The following is a 15000-nucleotide window of genomic DNA, read 5'->3' as shown; positions in this document are numbered from 1 at the left end:
CCTAATGACTATAGATCGAACCTATCCAATTTTTACAGTACGATGGTTGGCTGTTCACGGCCTAGCTGTACCTACCGTCTTTTTTTTGGGATCAATATCAGCAATGCAGTTCATCCAACGATAAACTTAATCCGAATTATAGAGCTACGACACAATCAAACCCGAACGAACAAAATGTTGAATTGAATCGTACCAGTCTCTACTGGGGGTTATTACTCATTTTTGTACTTGCTGTTTTATTTTCCAATTATTTCTTCAATTAAGAAAAAGAAAGAGAATAAATAAGATTCTCTTAGCTCATTCGGAAGGATCTCATAATTTAATTATCCATGACTGTTTATGTCTCTAGCATGACCACTTGATGAAATCTGGAGGGAAGTGGGGTAAATGGCCGATACTACTGGAAGGATTCCTCTTTGGATAATAGGTACTGTAGCTGGTATTCTTGTAATCGGTTTAATAGGTATTTTCTTTTATGGTTCATATTCCGGATTGGGTTCATCCCTGTAGTAATCGAATGAATTGAGTTATCAACATGAAAGCGTAAGAACTCAACGGGATTCCCTTCCTTGTTTGTTTGATTCGAAGGGGAAGGGCCCGTTGAGTTCTTAAGAATCATACTATTTTTTTCGTCTAAATGATAAAATGAAATAATAAAATGGATTTCTTTTTCTTTTCAAAAACTCCATTTTTCTCATTTTTCTGATCATGTTTTTTAAAAATTCACTTCATTGATTTATTCAGACCACCTCTTCTTTTTATATGATAGTATCTATTTGTATAAGATAAGTTGATTGAAGAAGTTTTATTTAATTAATAAAATTTCCTCTCTTTTTTTGTTTTGTTTGTCCACCACTCCATATATTATACGTAAAGGGGGCGTAGGGTAACGGGTTTCTGATACATCTGGAAAAATCGAAACCAAGACTAGGAATTTTTAACAAACAGGATCAAGAATCATTACTCTTTCGTTTCGACACAAGAAAAAAGGATTTTTCTACACCCCTTTCTTGTGTCGAAGACTGGGAAGACAAATAATCCCTTCTAGGATTTTTTCTTCCACGCATTTATCCCCCGCTTCCTTATGTCTAGTATTTAGACAAATTTTACTTTCTTTCTATTTAGAATAGAAAACTATTGATACGTCTTATGTCTTATGGCAGTGAAATCTATCAATAGTAACATAGTCCTACTACTCCAATAAAAAAAACTAAATCAAAATAATGAAAGTCAAATACTCTTCTTTAAATTCTACATTACATACTCTTTTTCTACGAGATGCTGGGAATCCCTTGTACCACATAGTATGTAGATTTTGAAGAAGAGTATAAATAAGACAAAGGAGTTTTCAGAATTTAATTTTTTTTTTATTTTTTTGATCATAAATAATCGCCAACAAGAATTTGGTTCTTTTTACGAACTTGATATCGATAAATCTGCGAATCTAGAAATTCATTTCGGCCAATTGAACCTTCTCAAACTGTTTCTTTTTAAGAACCAAAAAGATTTGTGCCAAAATAACAGATGCCAAGAAGAACAAAAGTCCTTGGACACGTAATGGATCTTGAAGTACTATTTCTGCATCTCCCTGACCAAATCCGCCTATATTAGGATTACTCGTTAATGGTTGATCAAATTTGATAGATTCGCCCTCGGAAACAAGAAGTTCTGGTCCGGGAGGGATAATATCAACCACTTGACGTCCCTCCGACGCATCCGTTATGGTTATCTCATATCCCCCTTTGTCTTTTCGTATGATTTTGCTTACTATACCTGCTGCTGTAGCATTAGAAACTGTATTCTTACTCTTGCTGCCGTCGGGATAAATCTGACCCCTTCCCCTGTTACCGCCTACGTATATAGGATATTTTAAGAAGTGAACATCCTTCGTAGTAGCAGGGTCCGGGGAAAGAATAGGGAAGGTTATTTCACTATATTTTTTACCAGGGACAGGGCCTACCACAAGAATATTTTTTTTATTGGGGCGATAGCTCTGAAAAGACAAATTGCCAATCCTTTCTTTCATCTCGGGAGAAATACGATCGGGAGGAGCTAATTCAAACCCCTCCGGTAAAATAAGAACAGCCCCCACGTTCAACCCCCCCTTTTTACCATTAGCAAGAACCTGTTTCAGTTGCATATCATAAGGAATTCGAACAACTGCTTCAAATACAGTATCAGGAAGTACCGCTTGTGGAACCTCAATCTCCACGGGCTTATTAGCTAAATGGCAATTGGCACATACAATACGCCCAGTCGCTTCTCGTGGATTTTCATAACCCTGCTGTGCAAAAATGGGATATGCACTTGAAATGGATGTCCGAGTTAAGATATATATCATGAGCGATACGGAAATAGATCGAGTAATCTGTTTCTTTAGCCAAGAAAAAGCATTTCTAGTTTGCATGGTCCAATCATTGATCGCGAAAATTTCTACAATAAATTGGGTAGGTCGCTAGTATAGTTCCCTAGCCACGATTCTGCTATTTGCTGGAATAATCTAGAAATAATATAGGATGAATCTTCCCGATGGTTAGAAATAGAAAGATAAAATACGATTTTCAATACTTTGCTTATGTACAACTACAAAGTACCAAGCATTCTAATTGGATTAGATTAATATCAATGGATCCTTTATCAGTCATTCATTGAATGATAAATAACTACAAGTGACGGAGACAGACGATTTAAATAACGGAAAATCCAATATTTAAAAATTGTATCGAGAATGACTGGGAAGGTGGAAACAAGACCAGATATAATTTGATCATTATGAACAAACCCAAAATCTTTATAGATAGAGCCAATAATTAATTCCCAACCGCGGGGTGAATGGAATCCGATACATAAATCAGTTAATAAAAGAATAGAAAAAGCTTTTACTGTGTCACTTACGTTATATAGGAATTCCTGAGCCCAAGAGTTAAGAATAACAAGTTTTTCATTACCCAAAATTGAATACCCGCTTAGAATAATAAAACAGATGATATTTGTTGAGAAGTGCAAAATCGTATGGATACGATTCTCATTTTGCATCTTGATTAATTGGATCGTTTCTTTATGGATTCCTATCCCAAACTCTTCGAGATGTGTTTCCGAGTATTCCTTGATCATTTCGTCCAAGAAGAGGAGTTCCTCTAATTCTATGAATTTTTCTAGAAGACTCTTTTCTTGAATAGTATTCAAGAAAATTTCGGATTGCCCAGTATTCCACCAATTAGTAACCCAAGATTCCAGACATTTATTAACTGAGAAAGAAATCCACCAGGGCAAAAATACTATATATGCAAGATAGAAAAGAGGGGTGAATGCTTTCTTTTTTGCCATTTTTTCATCTGTGAATTGTTAATCAACCCATCCGTACACTCTATGCGATCGAATATTTCTTACACACATGAGTTTTATACAAGGTATCGAACTTATGAATCTATTTTCTTTGTGATTTTGTGGTTAGTCTTTGAATCTAGAAAGAATACAGAAATAGGCTAAGAATTCACTTCGAATGAAGAAATTGAGAATATTGTTTCCTGATATCTCAATTGGTCAAATTCAAAATCAAGTGTCTCCTTTCGATGAATGATCGAAAGAACCACTTTAAGTAATGAATATTGTTCAGATTTTGAGAAGAAAGAACTCCCTTGCTATCAAAATATCCAATATTTCGAAAAAATTTCACTAATTACCCATAGTCAGGAATAGAATAATTGAGGGAAAGATATTACGATGATAAAAAAAAATGACTGGCAAAAGATAAATTGGCTAGTTCTCATTATTTAATTAAGAAATCCAATTGTTGGTCATTAAAGAATACAAAAGAAAGAATTTCCAATTTACAAGATATGATCTATCTGGATCTAAAGTGTCAATTCCAACAAATATTGAACTAAAAAAAATTTCTTGATTTCGAAATGGTTTGCCATCTGAGATGAATCTATTATTTCGATTTGTTATTTGTTATTGAATTGCGTGGGTTTACATACGCATAAAGACCATAAAAAGAGTTTCGTTTTATGGTTCTTTCATATACGTTTTCTTTAATTGAATGAACGTTCTGATTCTCAATTTCTCAAAATACTTCAATTGGTACACGCAAGAAATAGGCTAATTCAGCAGCCTTTTGTTCAATTTCTCGTGGAGTCAAATTCTCATCAGTACGGGTTAAGGGAATGGACCCCTGGCCTCGGATGTCCATATAAAGAACACGACGAGCATAAATACCCTCTTTAACTTCTATTCTAACGGACTGAATATCTTTTATAAGGAATCGGAGGAATATGCGACGATTTTTTCCCGGAAATCCCCAACGAAAAATACAGACTATTCCTTCCTTTATATCGAATCGATCATAACCACTACCTACATTCCAGGAAATTGTGCACCACAAATAAGAGCTAATAAAGAGACCCGCAATTCCGTAGAAAGACATCACGATTCCTTGTGGAAAAAAAATGATTTGCTGAGGCGGAAAAAAAGATATCAAATTTCTACCAAGATAACTGGAAGTTCCAACTAATAAGAAGCCTAATGAACCTAAAAAAAGGATAAAGGCCCAGCAGAAATTACTTATTTTTCGAGACCCCGTTATAAGTTCTATCCATATATGTTCTGATCGCCAAGTCATACTTTACCCGATTGCATTTTATTAGAATTGAGATAATACCCCATAGAAATTTGACTTTACTTTTTTGTTTCCGAAGTAACTCTCATCAACTAGCACTAGTTTGAGGTGAACTAGCACTAGTTTGATGTCAACCTTTAGGAGTAATTCATCAAATTGGTTAAATCTAAAATAATAACATACTCTTTATTTAATACGATCCCACTATACATATCGATATACATAGAGATTAACCGACTACATTTCAGCCATCCAGTGATCCTGATCTATTTGAAAATTACTAGAATGGATATATCCATATATCATGTTTCTGCAGGCATAAGAGTTTTTTCCTTTATGTTCGGTAGAAATCACATGTTATACTCTATTCCAATAAATAGATATCCGTGTTATGATACAAGTCCACGTTTTCAAAAAAAAATGGATGAGATTGGGTCCCAGCGTATCTAAACAATCTTGTTTTTTTGAACATGAATAAATAAAGAAGCCATTGCAATTGCCGGAAAGACTAGGCCTACTAACGGCACAAAAATAGATGGAAGGTTCAAATTTGTCATAGAAGGGGTACCTCGATTTACTATATTGTATCTGTTATTATGTTATTATATAAATAAAGATATCTTGTAATAATTAAATAATTATAATTAAATTAAGAATTTGAATTCTAATTAGATAATATTTATTATTAATAGAATTTGAAGAATTTGAAATTCTTAGTATAGATCTAAGTATCTATATATCTAAATCTAACTGAGTACGTATAATAAGAATAAGTGCAAAGAATGTAGAACTAAATAAATGGACTTATTCATCTCTTACATGAGAAAGATATGTATCATAATAAACTTTATTATTCATTTCTTTGTCTTTTGTTCTTGTCTTCTAATTTTCTAAAAATAGATAAAGAGATTATCGAAAGATTCGTTCGAATCCGACCCAACATGAATTTTTTTTAGCTAAAATGGTTTTTAGGGAGATAGAGAAAGATACAAAACTCTATTATCTATATTTTAATTTCAAATTATATACCTAAGACAAGAAGAAATTCGTTTTATTTTCCTAATTTCACGAAAGGAAGAACTCACTCTTGGTGATAAAGGCTTCTTGATTCGTAATCAGGAATATAGGTCAAAAAAGAGTTATCCTCAACTTTAGTTTTGATTCTTTCTACAATTAGATCTTCTATCACCAAAGAAAGGGCCATTATTATCTTATTTACTTTATCTTATTTACTATTATCTTATTTACTTTGATTCCGATAAACTAACTACTTTTTTGCTACAAACACAAATAAAATAAAATAATGGCCTTAGTGCTCTACTTGATTTTGCTTGACTTTTGATTCAAAGGAAAAAAGGCGTGGAGCTTAAATAACTCACTCAGAACGCTTTTTAAAAGATTACGTGGTACAATTAGGTCGAATAAACCCTTCTGGAATAAGTATTCAGCTACTTGTGAACCTTCGGGTACTGTTTTATTCAATGTTTGTTCAATTACTCTTTTACCTGCAAATGCAATGTAGGCATTGGGTTCGGCAATAATGATATCCCCCAACATACCAAAACTAGCTGTCACTCCACCAGTTGTCGGAGATGTAAGGATTGATACATAAAATAATTTTTTATTTAATTGATAATCATATAAAGCAGACGATATTTTAGCCATTTGCATCAAGCTCAAACTTCCTTCCTGCATGCGCGCCCCCCCAGAAGCACACACTATAATAAGAGGTAAAATTTGATTGGCAGCGTGTTCAATCAAACGGGTGATTTTCTCTCCGACTACGGATCCCATACTACCCCCCATAAACTGAAAATCCATAACCCCAATTGCTACGGGAATGCCGTTTATTTGGCCTATGCCTGTTTGAACAGCCTCGGTTAATCCTGTCTTTCTTTGATAAGAATCAATACGATCTTTATAAGGCTCCTCTTCCGAATGAAATTCAATGGGATCCAGAGAGACCATGTCTTCATCCATAGGATCCCAAGTACCCGGATCGACCAAAAGTTCAATTCTATCCGAACTACTCATTTTCAAATGATATCCACATTGTTCACAAATATTCATTTTTGATTTAAAAAATTTCTTATAATTTAATCCATAACAATTCTCGCATTGAACCCACAAATGCCTGTATTTTTGAGTTACCTCGAGATCATTAGAACTTTCTCTTATAGTTAAATCACTGCCATTAGTTAAATCACTGCCAATAGTTAAATCACTGCCAATAGTTAAATCACTGCCATTAGTTAAATCACTGCCAATAGTTAAATCACTGCCAATAGTTAAATCACTGCCATTAGAACTTTCTCTTATAGTTAAATCACTGCCCTTTGTGCGAGTTTGTATACTGGAACCCTCGTTTTCACTACTATTTTTACTTTCACCACCACAAACGGCCCTATAAATGTAACTGTCACTGTAATTCTCACTACCACTTATAATGGAAGTATCTATACAGATTTGAGACTGAAGATAATTATCAATGCAACTATTAATGTGATTATTCCAACTATATTGAGTATCATACATGTAAGAATTATAGTAGGGATCTTCGCCCCTAAATCCATTATTCAGATAACTCGAGTTTCGATAACTATAAAAAGAACTTTCTAGTTCACTCAGAAAAGAATGATCGTTGTCAATCTCAAAAATCTGATTTTCAATATCAAAATAGATGGAATAACTGTCTCCATTCCTATCACTAACTACAAAAGTGTCATCAGAGATGAAATTCCGAATGTCTTTAACGCCGAATAAATAATCAACATTACTGCAACTAGGAATGTTTTTCACTTTTCGATTTGGATCTTCACTGGTATTTTCAATAGGACCAAGACTGCCCATTGATTTATTTAGCCCACACCTGCGTTCGAACTCCTTCTTAAACAACATCGAATTAAACCACCATCTTTCCATAGAGTTTTCTTGCCCCCTATTTGCATGAAAATACAATAGATGAATAGTCATTCGCTATAAAATTATTTATTTGAATATCTTATTTCCTATCAGACTAAGCATAGAAATCCAATCACTAGGATTATTAGTAGGATTATTAGTGAGTATTGAAAAAAAGTTCTGAATCTGGGGGAACACTTCACTATATATTAATATGTCGGAACCCCCTTTTATTATTTTATTATTAAAAATAATATAAATATAATAATATAATTTTTGATAAGGGGCGGCTTCTCCTATGTCGTGTCAAATTCGCATCGAAAAAAAGAGATTTGTCCTCTCCTATACTCCTATAAAGAAATCAAAAAAATTTTCTTAAAATCTCGTCTAATACTAATATCTAATCACTAACTAATCTAAAATCTAATAAAATAATAAGTAATAAATTAAGCTTCCATTTCAACACGGAACGGAACAAAGGGGACAATATACAGGATGGGTAGAAAGAGTTGTGCTACTTGGCTTGATTCAGGGAAACTACAAACTACAGGATAGAAAAAAATATACCAATCCTAAGAATCCGTAGGATTTATTGTGGATCCAAGACAACAATAGAAAGATTTGAGTCTTAGATTTTTATTTAGTTTTCTAGATTTTGTATTTCAAATCTTGTATATCTAGGTAAGTATATACTTAGTCAAAATATATGCAATAGAATTTTTGTTGTATTCGGCTCAATCCTTTTAGTAAAAGATTGGGCCGAGTTTAATTGCAATTCAATTAAGAGAACGAAGGATAATTACTTGAGTTCTTTCTCCTTATCCTTCGTTATTTCCTGCTAATGTCTACTGTTTTTACTTATCCAAAACGTCCACTGCTGCAAAATTAAATACGATCTCTTTCCATACCTCACAAGCAGCAGCTAGTTCCGGGCTCCATTTGGAAGCCTCGCGAATAATCTCATTACCTTCCCGAGCAAGATCGCGTCCTTCATTACGAGCTTTTACACATGCTTCTAGAGCTACTCGATTAGCTACGGCACCTGGCGCATTACCCCAAGGATGTCCTAAAGTTCCTCCACCGAACTGTAGTACGGAATCATCCCCAAAGATCTCGGTCAGAGCAGGCATATGCCAAACATGAATACCTCCTGAAGCCACAGGTAGAACACCTGGTAAAGAGACCCAATCTTGAGTGAAATAAATACCGCGACTTCGATCTTGTTCAACAAAATCATCACGCAATAAATCAACAAAGCCCAAAGTTATGTCTCTTTCACCTTCAAGTTTACCTACTACGGTACCAGCGTGAATATGATCTCCACCAGACATACGTAACGCTTTTGCTAATACCCGGAAGTGCATACCATGATTCTTCTGTCTATCAATAACCGCATGCATTGCACGGTGGATGTGAAGAAGTAGACCATTATCTCGGCAATAATGAGCCAAGCTAGTATTTGCGGTGAATCCCCCCGTTAAGTAGTCATGCATTACGATCGGAGCGCCCAATTCTCTAGCAAATACAGCTCTTTTCATCATTTCTTCGCATGTACCTGCAGTAGCATTCAAGTAATGCCCTTTGATTTCACCTGTTTCAGTCTGTGCTTTAAAAAGTGCTTCGGCACAAAATAAGAAACGATCTCTCCAACGCATAAATGGTTGTGAGTTCACGTTCTCATCATCTTTGGTAAAATCAAGTCCGCCGCGAAGACATTCATAAACAGCTCTACCGTAGTTTTTAGCAGATAACCCCAATTTAGGTTTAATAGTACATCCCAACAGGGGACGACCGTACTTGTTCAATTTATCTCTTTCAACTTGGATCCCATGAGGCGGACCTTGGAAAGTTTTAATATAAGCAGTAGGGACTCGCAGATCTTCCAGACGTAGAGCGCGCAGGGCTTTGAACCCAAATACATTACCTACAATGGAAGTAAACATGTTGGTAACGGAACCTTCTTCAAAAAGGTCTAAAGGGTAAGCTACATAAGCAATATATTGATCTTTTTCTCCAACAACACGCTCGATGCGGTAGCATCGCCCTTTGTAACGATCAAGACTGGTAAGTCCATCGGTCCATACAGTTGTCCATGTACCAGTAGAAGATTCGGCAGCTACCGCGGCCCCTGCTTCTTCAGGTGGAACTCCAGGTTGAGGAGTTACTCGGAATGCTGCCAATATATCAGTATCCTTGGTTTGGTACTCAGGAGTATAATAAGTCAATTTGTACTCTTTAACACCAGCTTTGAATCCAACACTTGCTTTAGTCTCTGTTTGTGGTGACATAAATCCCTCCCTACAACTCATGAATTAAGAATTCTCACAACAACAAGGTCTACTCGACACGAATTACGCGTTAATGAAACTTTTCACAGGAATCTTTCAGAAAATTTCCAACTAATACTAATATTATCAATTAATCAGAATGGTTGATTATTAGACCATGGTATTTGATTTGCCAAATACATCATTATTGTATACTCTTTCATATATATAGCGCAACCCAATTTTTATTTTTTACCTTTTTTTTTTGAAATGGAAATACCTAACTAAACTAAATAATAAGAACTTCCCCCTTGACAGTGGTATATGTTGTATATGTAAATCCTAAATGTGAAAATATATGGAATTCCGCTATGAAAGGTATAAAAAAGAAAGAAAAACGCAAAGAAAAGAATAGGCTAGGCATAAATCAATATGCTGAAATTTAACTAAAAAATAAATAAGAAAAATAAGAAGAGGAGCCCATTAGATCCAAATAGTGAATCGTAATAGAAATATAAAATAAAGTTCAGGTTCGAATTCCATAGAATAGATAATATGGATGGGATTGTCTATAATGATAGACAAATGAAAGACTTTCTCAAGATTCTGATTCATCCACTTGAGATTTTTAAATTAAAATAGGTTGGGTGAGCTTGCAAATTAACTCAATCTCATTGAATAAGTAAACAATTGAATTGGTTCAATTGCATGGTGCCAACGAAATCGAGTGCTAATTCCCATTTTATTGAATTAACCGATCGACGTGCTAGCGGACATTTACTTTGAATTCGATAATTTTTGAAAAAACATTTCGACATATTTATTTATTTTTATTTTATTATTATGAGAATCAATCCTACTACTTCTGGTTCTGGGGTTTCCACGCTTGAAAAAAAAAACCTGGGGCGTGTCGTCCAAATCATCGGTCCGGTACTAGATGTAGCCTTTCCCCCGGGCAAGATGCCGAATATTTATAACGCTCTCGTAGTTCAAGGTCGAGATAGTGTTGATCAACCAATTAATGTGGCTTGTGAGGTACAGCAATTATTAGGAAATAATCGAGTTAGAGCTGTAGCTATGAGTGCTACAGACGGTTTAACGAGAGGAATGGAAGTGATTGACACAGGAGCTCCTATAAGTGTTCCGGTCGGGGGGGCGACTCTGGGACGAATTTTTAACGTGCTCGGAGAGCCTGTTGATAATTTAGGGCCTGTAGATACTAGTACAACGTCTCCTATTCATAGATCTGCGCCCGCCTTTATACAGTTGGATACAAAATTATCTATTTTTGAAACAGGAATTAAAGTAGTAGATCTTTTAGCCCCTTATCGCCGTGGAGGAAAAATCGGACTATTCGGGGGGGCTGGAGTGGGTAAAACAGTACTCATTATGGAATTGATTAACAATATTGCTAAAGCTCACGGGGGCGTATCCGTATTTGGCGGAGTGGGTGAACGTACTCGGGAAGGAAATGATCTTTACATGGAAATGAAAGAATCTGGAGTGATTAATGAAGAAAATATTGCAGAATCAAAAGTGGCCCTAGTTTACGGTCAGATGAATGAACCACCAGGAGCTCGTATGAGAGTTGGTTTGACTGCCCTAACTATGGCGGAATATTTCCGAGATGTTAATGAGCAAGACGTACTTCTATTTATTGACAATATCTTCCGTTTCGTCCAAGCAGGATCCGAAGTATCGGCCTTATTGGGTAGAATGCCCTCCGCTGTGGGTTATCAACCGACCCTAAGTACTGAAATGGGTTCTTTACAAGAAAGAATTACTTCTACCAAAGAAGGGTCCATAACCTCTATTCAAGCAGTTTATGTACCCGCAGACGATTTGACCGACCCTGCTCCTGCTACGACATTTGCACATTTAGATGCTACTACCGTACTATCAAGAGGATTGGCTGCCAAAGGTATTTATCCAGCAGTAGATCCTTTAGATTCAACGTCAACCATGCTTCAACCTCGGATCGTTGGTGAGGAACATTACGAAACCGCCCAACGAGTTAAGCAAACTTTACAACGTTACAAAGAACTTCAGGACATTATAGCTATCCTTGGATTGGACGAATTATCCGAAGAGGATCGTTTACTCGTAGCAAGAGCGCGAAAAATTGAGCGTTTCTTATCACAACCCTTTTTCGTAGCAGAAGTATTTACCGGTTCTCCAGGGAAATATGTTGGTCTAGCAGAAACAATTCGAGGATTTCAATTGATCCTTTCCGGAGAATTAGATGGTCTTCCTGAACAGGCCTTTTATTTGGTAGGTAATATCGATGAAGCTACCGCGAAGGCTATGAACTTAGAAATGGAGAGCAATTTGAAGAAATGACCTTAAATCTTAGTGTACTGACTCCTAATCGAATTGTTTGGGATTCAGAAGTGGAAGAAATCGTGTTATCTACTAATAGTGGTCAAATTGGCATATTACCAAATCACGCCCCTATTGCCACAGCTGTAGATATAGGGATTTTGCGAATACGCCTTAACAACCAATGGTTAACGATGGCTCTGATGGGTGGTTTTGCTAGAATAGGCAATAATGAGATCACTGTTTTAGTAAATGATGCGGAGAAGGGTAGTGACATTGATCCACAAGAAGCTCAGCAAACTCTTGAAATAGCGGAGGCTAATGTGAAAAAGGCTGAAGGAAGGAGACAAAAAATTGAGGCAAATCTAGCTCTCCGACGAGCTAGAACACGGGTGGAGGCTATCAATCCGATTTCATAACTAGTTAGTACGACTAGTTAGTACGTTCGAATAATAAAAAGAAGTTCTCTTTCTAATCCTATTTAGATTCTGTCGGGTGAATACAATCAAATACAATCAAACAGAAGCCAATTCTGATGCAAAAATTCAAATTTAAAAATGAAATAGAAAAGATACAAAATCAAAAAATAAATATCACTAAAGGTGGGTCGTAAACCTTATTAGATACCATTGACTCTGGTATCTAATAAGTTTTACCTACTATTGGATTTGAACCAATGACTCCCGCCGTATGAAAGCAGTACTCTAACCACTGAGTTAAGTAGGTCATTTATCATTCCAAAGAGAACCAAACGAAACCCATCCTGTCGATGGATTATAAATATCATATTACTTATAAGCAATACTAATCTAATAAGCAATACTAATCTAAGGAATACCACTCAAAGAGATCAAAGATTGTTGATGTTGGATCATGGAATATTTATCTTGACAAGAATTTATCTACATGATAAAATATGTATCACAAGCACTAAGGGCTATAGCTCAGTTGGTAGAGCAACTCGTTTACACGCGCGCCAATGTTTTTCAAGGGAGTTCATCATACAATCAGAAAAATCGATCTTGTTGAGAAATCGATGTCTTACTCCATAACTTTGAGGGAACCATAGCCTGACAAAGGGTTCGGTCCAATTTGGACGTCCATTTAGGAGGTGCCAAACAGACCCCATCATTGATTTGAGATCTTGATAAGGTGAATACCCAGTCTATTCAATGCTAGGCATAATGAGAGTATAAGGACCTCAAAAAAATCTCTTTTCGTCATATGAACTTTAAGGTGTATGAAGTTTCATATTTGATTTTTTAAGCAGAAACGATAGAGACTTCATTTAACTTAGGTTTATTTAGGCCAGAGACAGACCTACGTCAAGATAATCCCACCTTTGAAACACTTTGGTAATGCTCCCAAATAATGAATCAGAGCACATGGAGCCATTTCCTTATCTTTTTTTCTGTCAAGAAAAAAAAATGGCAGACTAACTGCTATAAATATCAGTTAATGAAAGAGCCCAATGCAAAAAAAATGCATGTTGGGTCTTTGAAACAGTTCAGATCATTTTAATAATAATAAGTTTGATCTGTTTTACCGAGAAGGTCTACGGTTCAAGTCCGTATAGCCCTATAAAATAAAATAAAAATGAAAAAATAAAATTGTATAATTTTCATTTCTTCATTATTATTTCTTGCTTGTAACTAAGTGAAATTCAACTATTCCTATAAGTTTACTCACGGCAATCGTTTAAGTTTAAGCAGATGAAAGAAAAAACGCATATCAATGGATCCAATCGATATTTATTTTTTCAATTGCAGATAAACAAACCAACCTTTCGTCATTAATCTTCGGAGGCGAATTACATATTCATATCCACAATAAAAGAATTAGTGAGACCCCCTTTCTTTTGATATCCCCAATCTTATTGAATTTTGGAAGTCAAATCATTTCACGGGCCTGGTGAAATGAAAAACTACGAAGAGGAATTCACATGGATTTAGGAAGGGACTGCTGTATTTGTGTACAAGCTAAAGTTTTTTGAAAAACGAATATCTTTGGTCACTTTCATTATCAAATAGGCTTTTCCTTCGTATACCTTACTTACCTCGACCTAGCGAAGCACAACACAAAAAAGGTAGTCTTCTTTTTCTGTATTCAACCAAGAAAAACCCCTCCACCTGGATTCGAATCCTAATACTATTATTAAATAATAATAAAATAATAAAAGGAATATACCAACACAAGATCTTCTAAATCTTGAGATGGAAGTTCCTATACATTCTCTTCTATTTGATTACTTGTTCCATTCTAGATCACTAAATCACTAAGAAAAAAAATTAAAATAAAGACCTCCTGATTCTATTTATTCTATTTATAGAAAAAAATAGAAATATTTAAAGAATTTCTAATTAAAGAAGAAAAATTAAAGAAGAACTAAGATAATTAATTAATTTAGAATTCCCCGTCTTTAGTTTAGAGAAAAAAACAAGAGAAAGAGGAGAATTTGTATAAGAGTAATATATAGTTAGAAGGTTCTACTAACTAAATAAAATGGAAATAAGTATAATGGAAATAAAATCGGATTCCAGTCGATGAATCTTGCAATGAGATATGCCCTACAATAAACCAATAAACAAAGCCAAACTAGGCGGTTCGACCAAAATGAATTCTTGTTTTGACTAATATAGTTATGGATGGCTTGACAATTACAATTCGAATCGACCAATCGAATCCGGTATATTTTCCACGTTCATAGGAGTGCGTTTATGTTTCTGCTTTACGAATATGATTTTTTTTGGGCATTTCTAATAATATCCATCCTTGTTCCTATTTTGGCATTTTTCATTTCCGGAGTGTTAGCCCCGATTAGCAAAGGGCCGGAGAAACTTTCTACTTATGAGTCGGGTATAGAACCAATGGGTGATGCTTGGTTACAATTTCGAA

General features: G+C 35.2%; 12 protein-coding genes and 2 non-coding genes, besides 1 other annotated feature; 7 read left to right on the top strand and 7 right to left on the bottom strand. All coding sequences in view use genetic code 11, as the record gives it.

Moving 5' to 3' along the window:
• Positions 1–15000: part of a sequence feature (large single copy region (LSC)) that runs on past both edges of the window.
• On the top strand, positions 5–124 carry psbF (photosystem II cytochrome b559 beta subunit). Its single transcript has one exon. The coding sequence runs from the start codon at positions 5–7 to the stop codon at positions 122–124; it is 120 nt and encodes a 39-aa protein (YP_006666046.1).
• Positions 147–263, top strand: psbL (photosystem II protein L). The gene is given in 1 exon segment: positions 147–263. A coding segment is annotated over 1 exon segment (117 nt).
• Positions 388–510, top strand: psbJ (photosystem II protein J). Its single transcript has one exon. It carries the CDS (start codon positions 388–390, stop codon positions 508–510), a length of 123 nt encoding a protein of 40 aa, YP_006666044.1.
• On the bottom strand, positions 1445–2407 carry petA (cytochrome f). The gene has a single exon. The coding sequence runs from the start codon at positions 2405–2407 to the stop codon at positions 1445–1447; it is 963 nt and encodes a 320-aa protein (YP_006666043.1).
• cemA (chloroplast envelope membrane protein) lies at positions 2638–3327 on the bottom strand. Its single transcript has one exon. It carries the CDS (start codon positions 3325–3327, stop codon positions 2638–2640), a length of 690 nt encoding a protein of 229 aa, YP_006666042.1.
• ycf4 (photosystem I assembly protein ycf4) lies at positions 4067–4621 on the bottom strand. The gene has a single exon. The coding sequence runs from the start codon at positions 4619–4621 to the stop codon at positions 4067–4069; it is 555 nt and encodes a 184-aa protein (YP_006666041.1).
• On the bottom strand, positions 5065–5175 carry psaI (photosystem I subunit VIII). Its single transcript has one exon. It carries the CDS (start codon positions 5173–5175, stop codon positions 5065–5067), a length of 111 nt encoding a protein of 36 aa, YP_006666040.1.
• Positions 5936–7591, bottom strand: accD (acetyl-CoA carboxylase beta subunit). Its single transcript has one exon. It carries the CDS (start codon positions 7589–7591, stop codon positions 5936–5938), a length of 1656 nt encoding a protein of 551 aa, YP_006666039.1.
• On the bottom strand, positions 8374–9807 carry rbcL (ribulose-1,5-bisphosphate carboxylase/oxygenase large subunit). The gene has a single exon. It carries the CDS (start codon positions 9805–9807, stop codon positions 8374–8376), a length of 1434 nt encoding a protein of 477 aa, YP_006666038.1.
• atpB (ATP synthase CF1 beta subunit) lies at positions 10630–12126 on the top strand. The gene has a single exon. The coding sequence runs from the start codon at positions 10630–10632 to the stop codon at positions 12124–12126; it is 1497 nt and encodes a 498-aa protein (YP_006666037.1).
• On the top strand, positions 12123–12524 carry atpE (ATP synthase CF1 epsilon subunit). The gene has a single exon. The coding sequence runs from the start codon at positions 12123–12125 to the stop codon at positions 12522–12524; it is 402 nt and encodes a 133-aa protein (YP_006666036.1).
• trnM lies at positions 12759–12831 on the bottom strand. Its single transcript has one exon. It is a non-coding gene; the product is annotated as a tRNA-Met (tRNA).
• trnV lies at positions 13039–13686 on the top strand. One transcript has 2 exons: positions 13039–13076; positions 13652–13686. It is a non-coding gene; the product is annotated as a tRNA-Val (tRNA).
• Positions 14823–15000, top strand: part of ndhC (NADH-plastoquinone oxidoreductase subunit 3) — a 363-nt gene continuing 185 nt past the window's right edge. Inside the window, exon 1 of the mRNA in view lies at positions 14823–15000. This exon is cut by the window's right edge and continues 185 nt beyond it. Within this exon, the coding sequence (YP_006666035.1) occupies positions 14823–15000 (178 nt within the window).

This window comes from Capsicum annuum, chloroplast (assembly GCF_002878395.1).
Source record: "Capsicum annuum chloroplast, complete genome".
In the NCBI taxonomy this organism is placed as follows: domain Eukaryota; kingdom Viridiplantae; phylum Streptophyta; class Magnoliopsida; order Solanales; family Solanaceae; genus Capsicum; species Capsicum annuum.
Note: the sequence above shows the minus strand (reverse complement) of the source record. Positions and strands in the feature narration are given on the sequence as shown.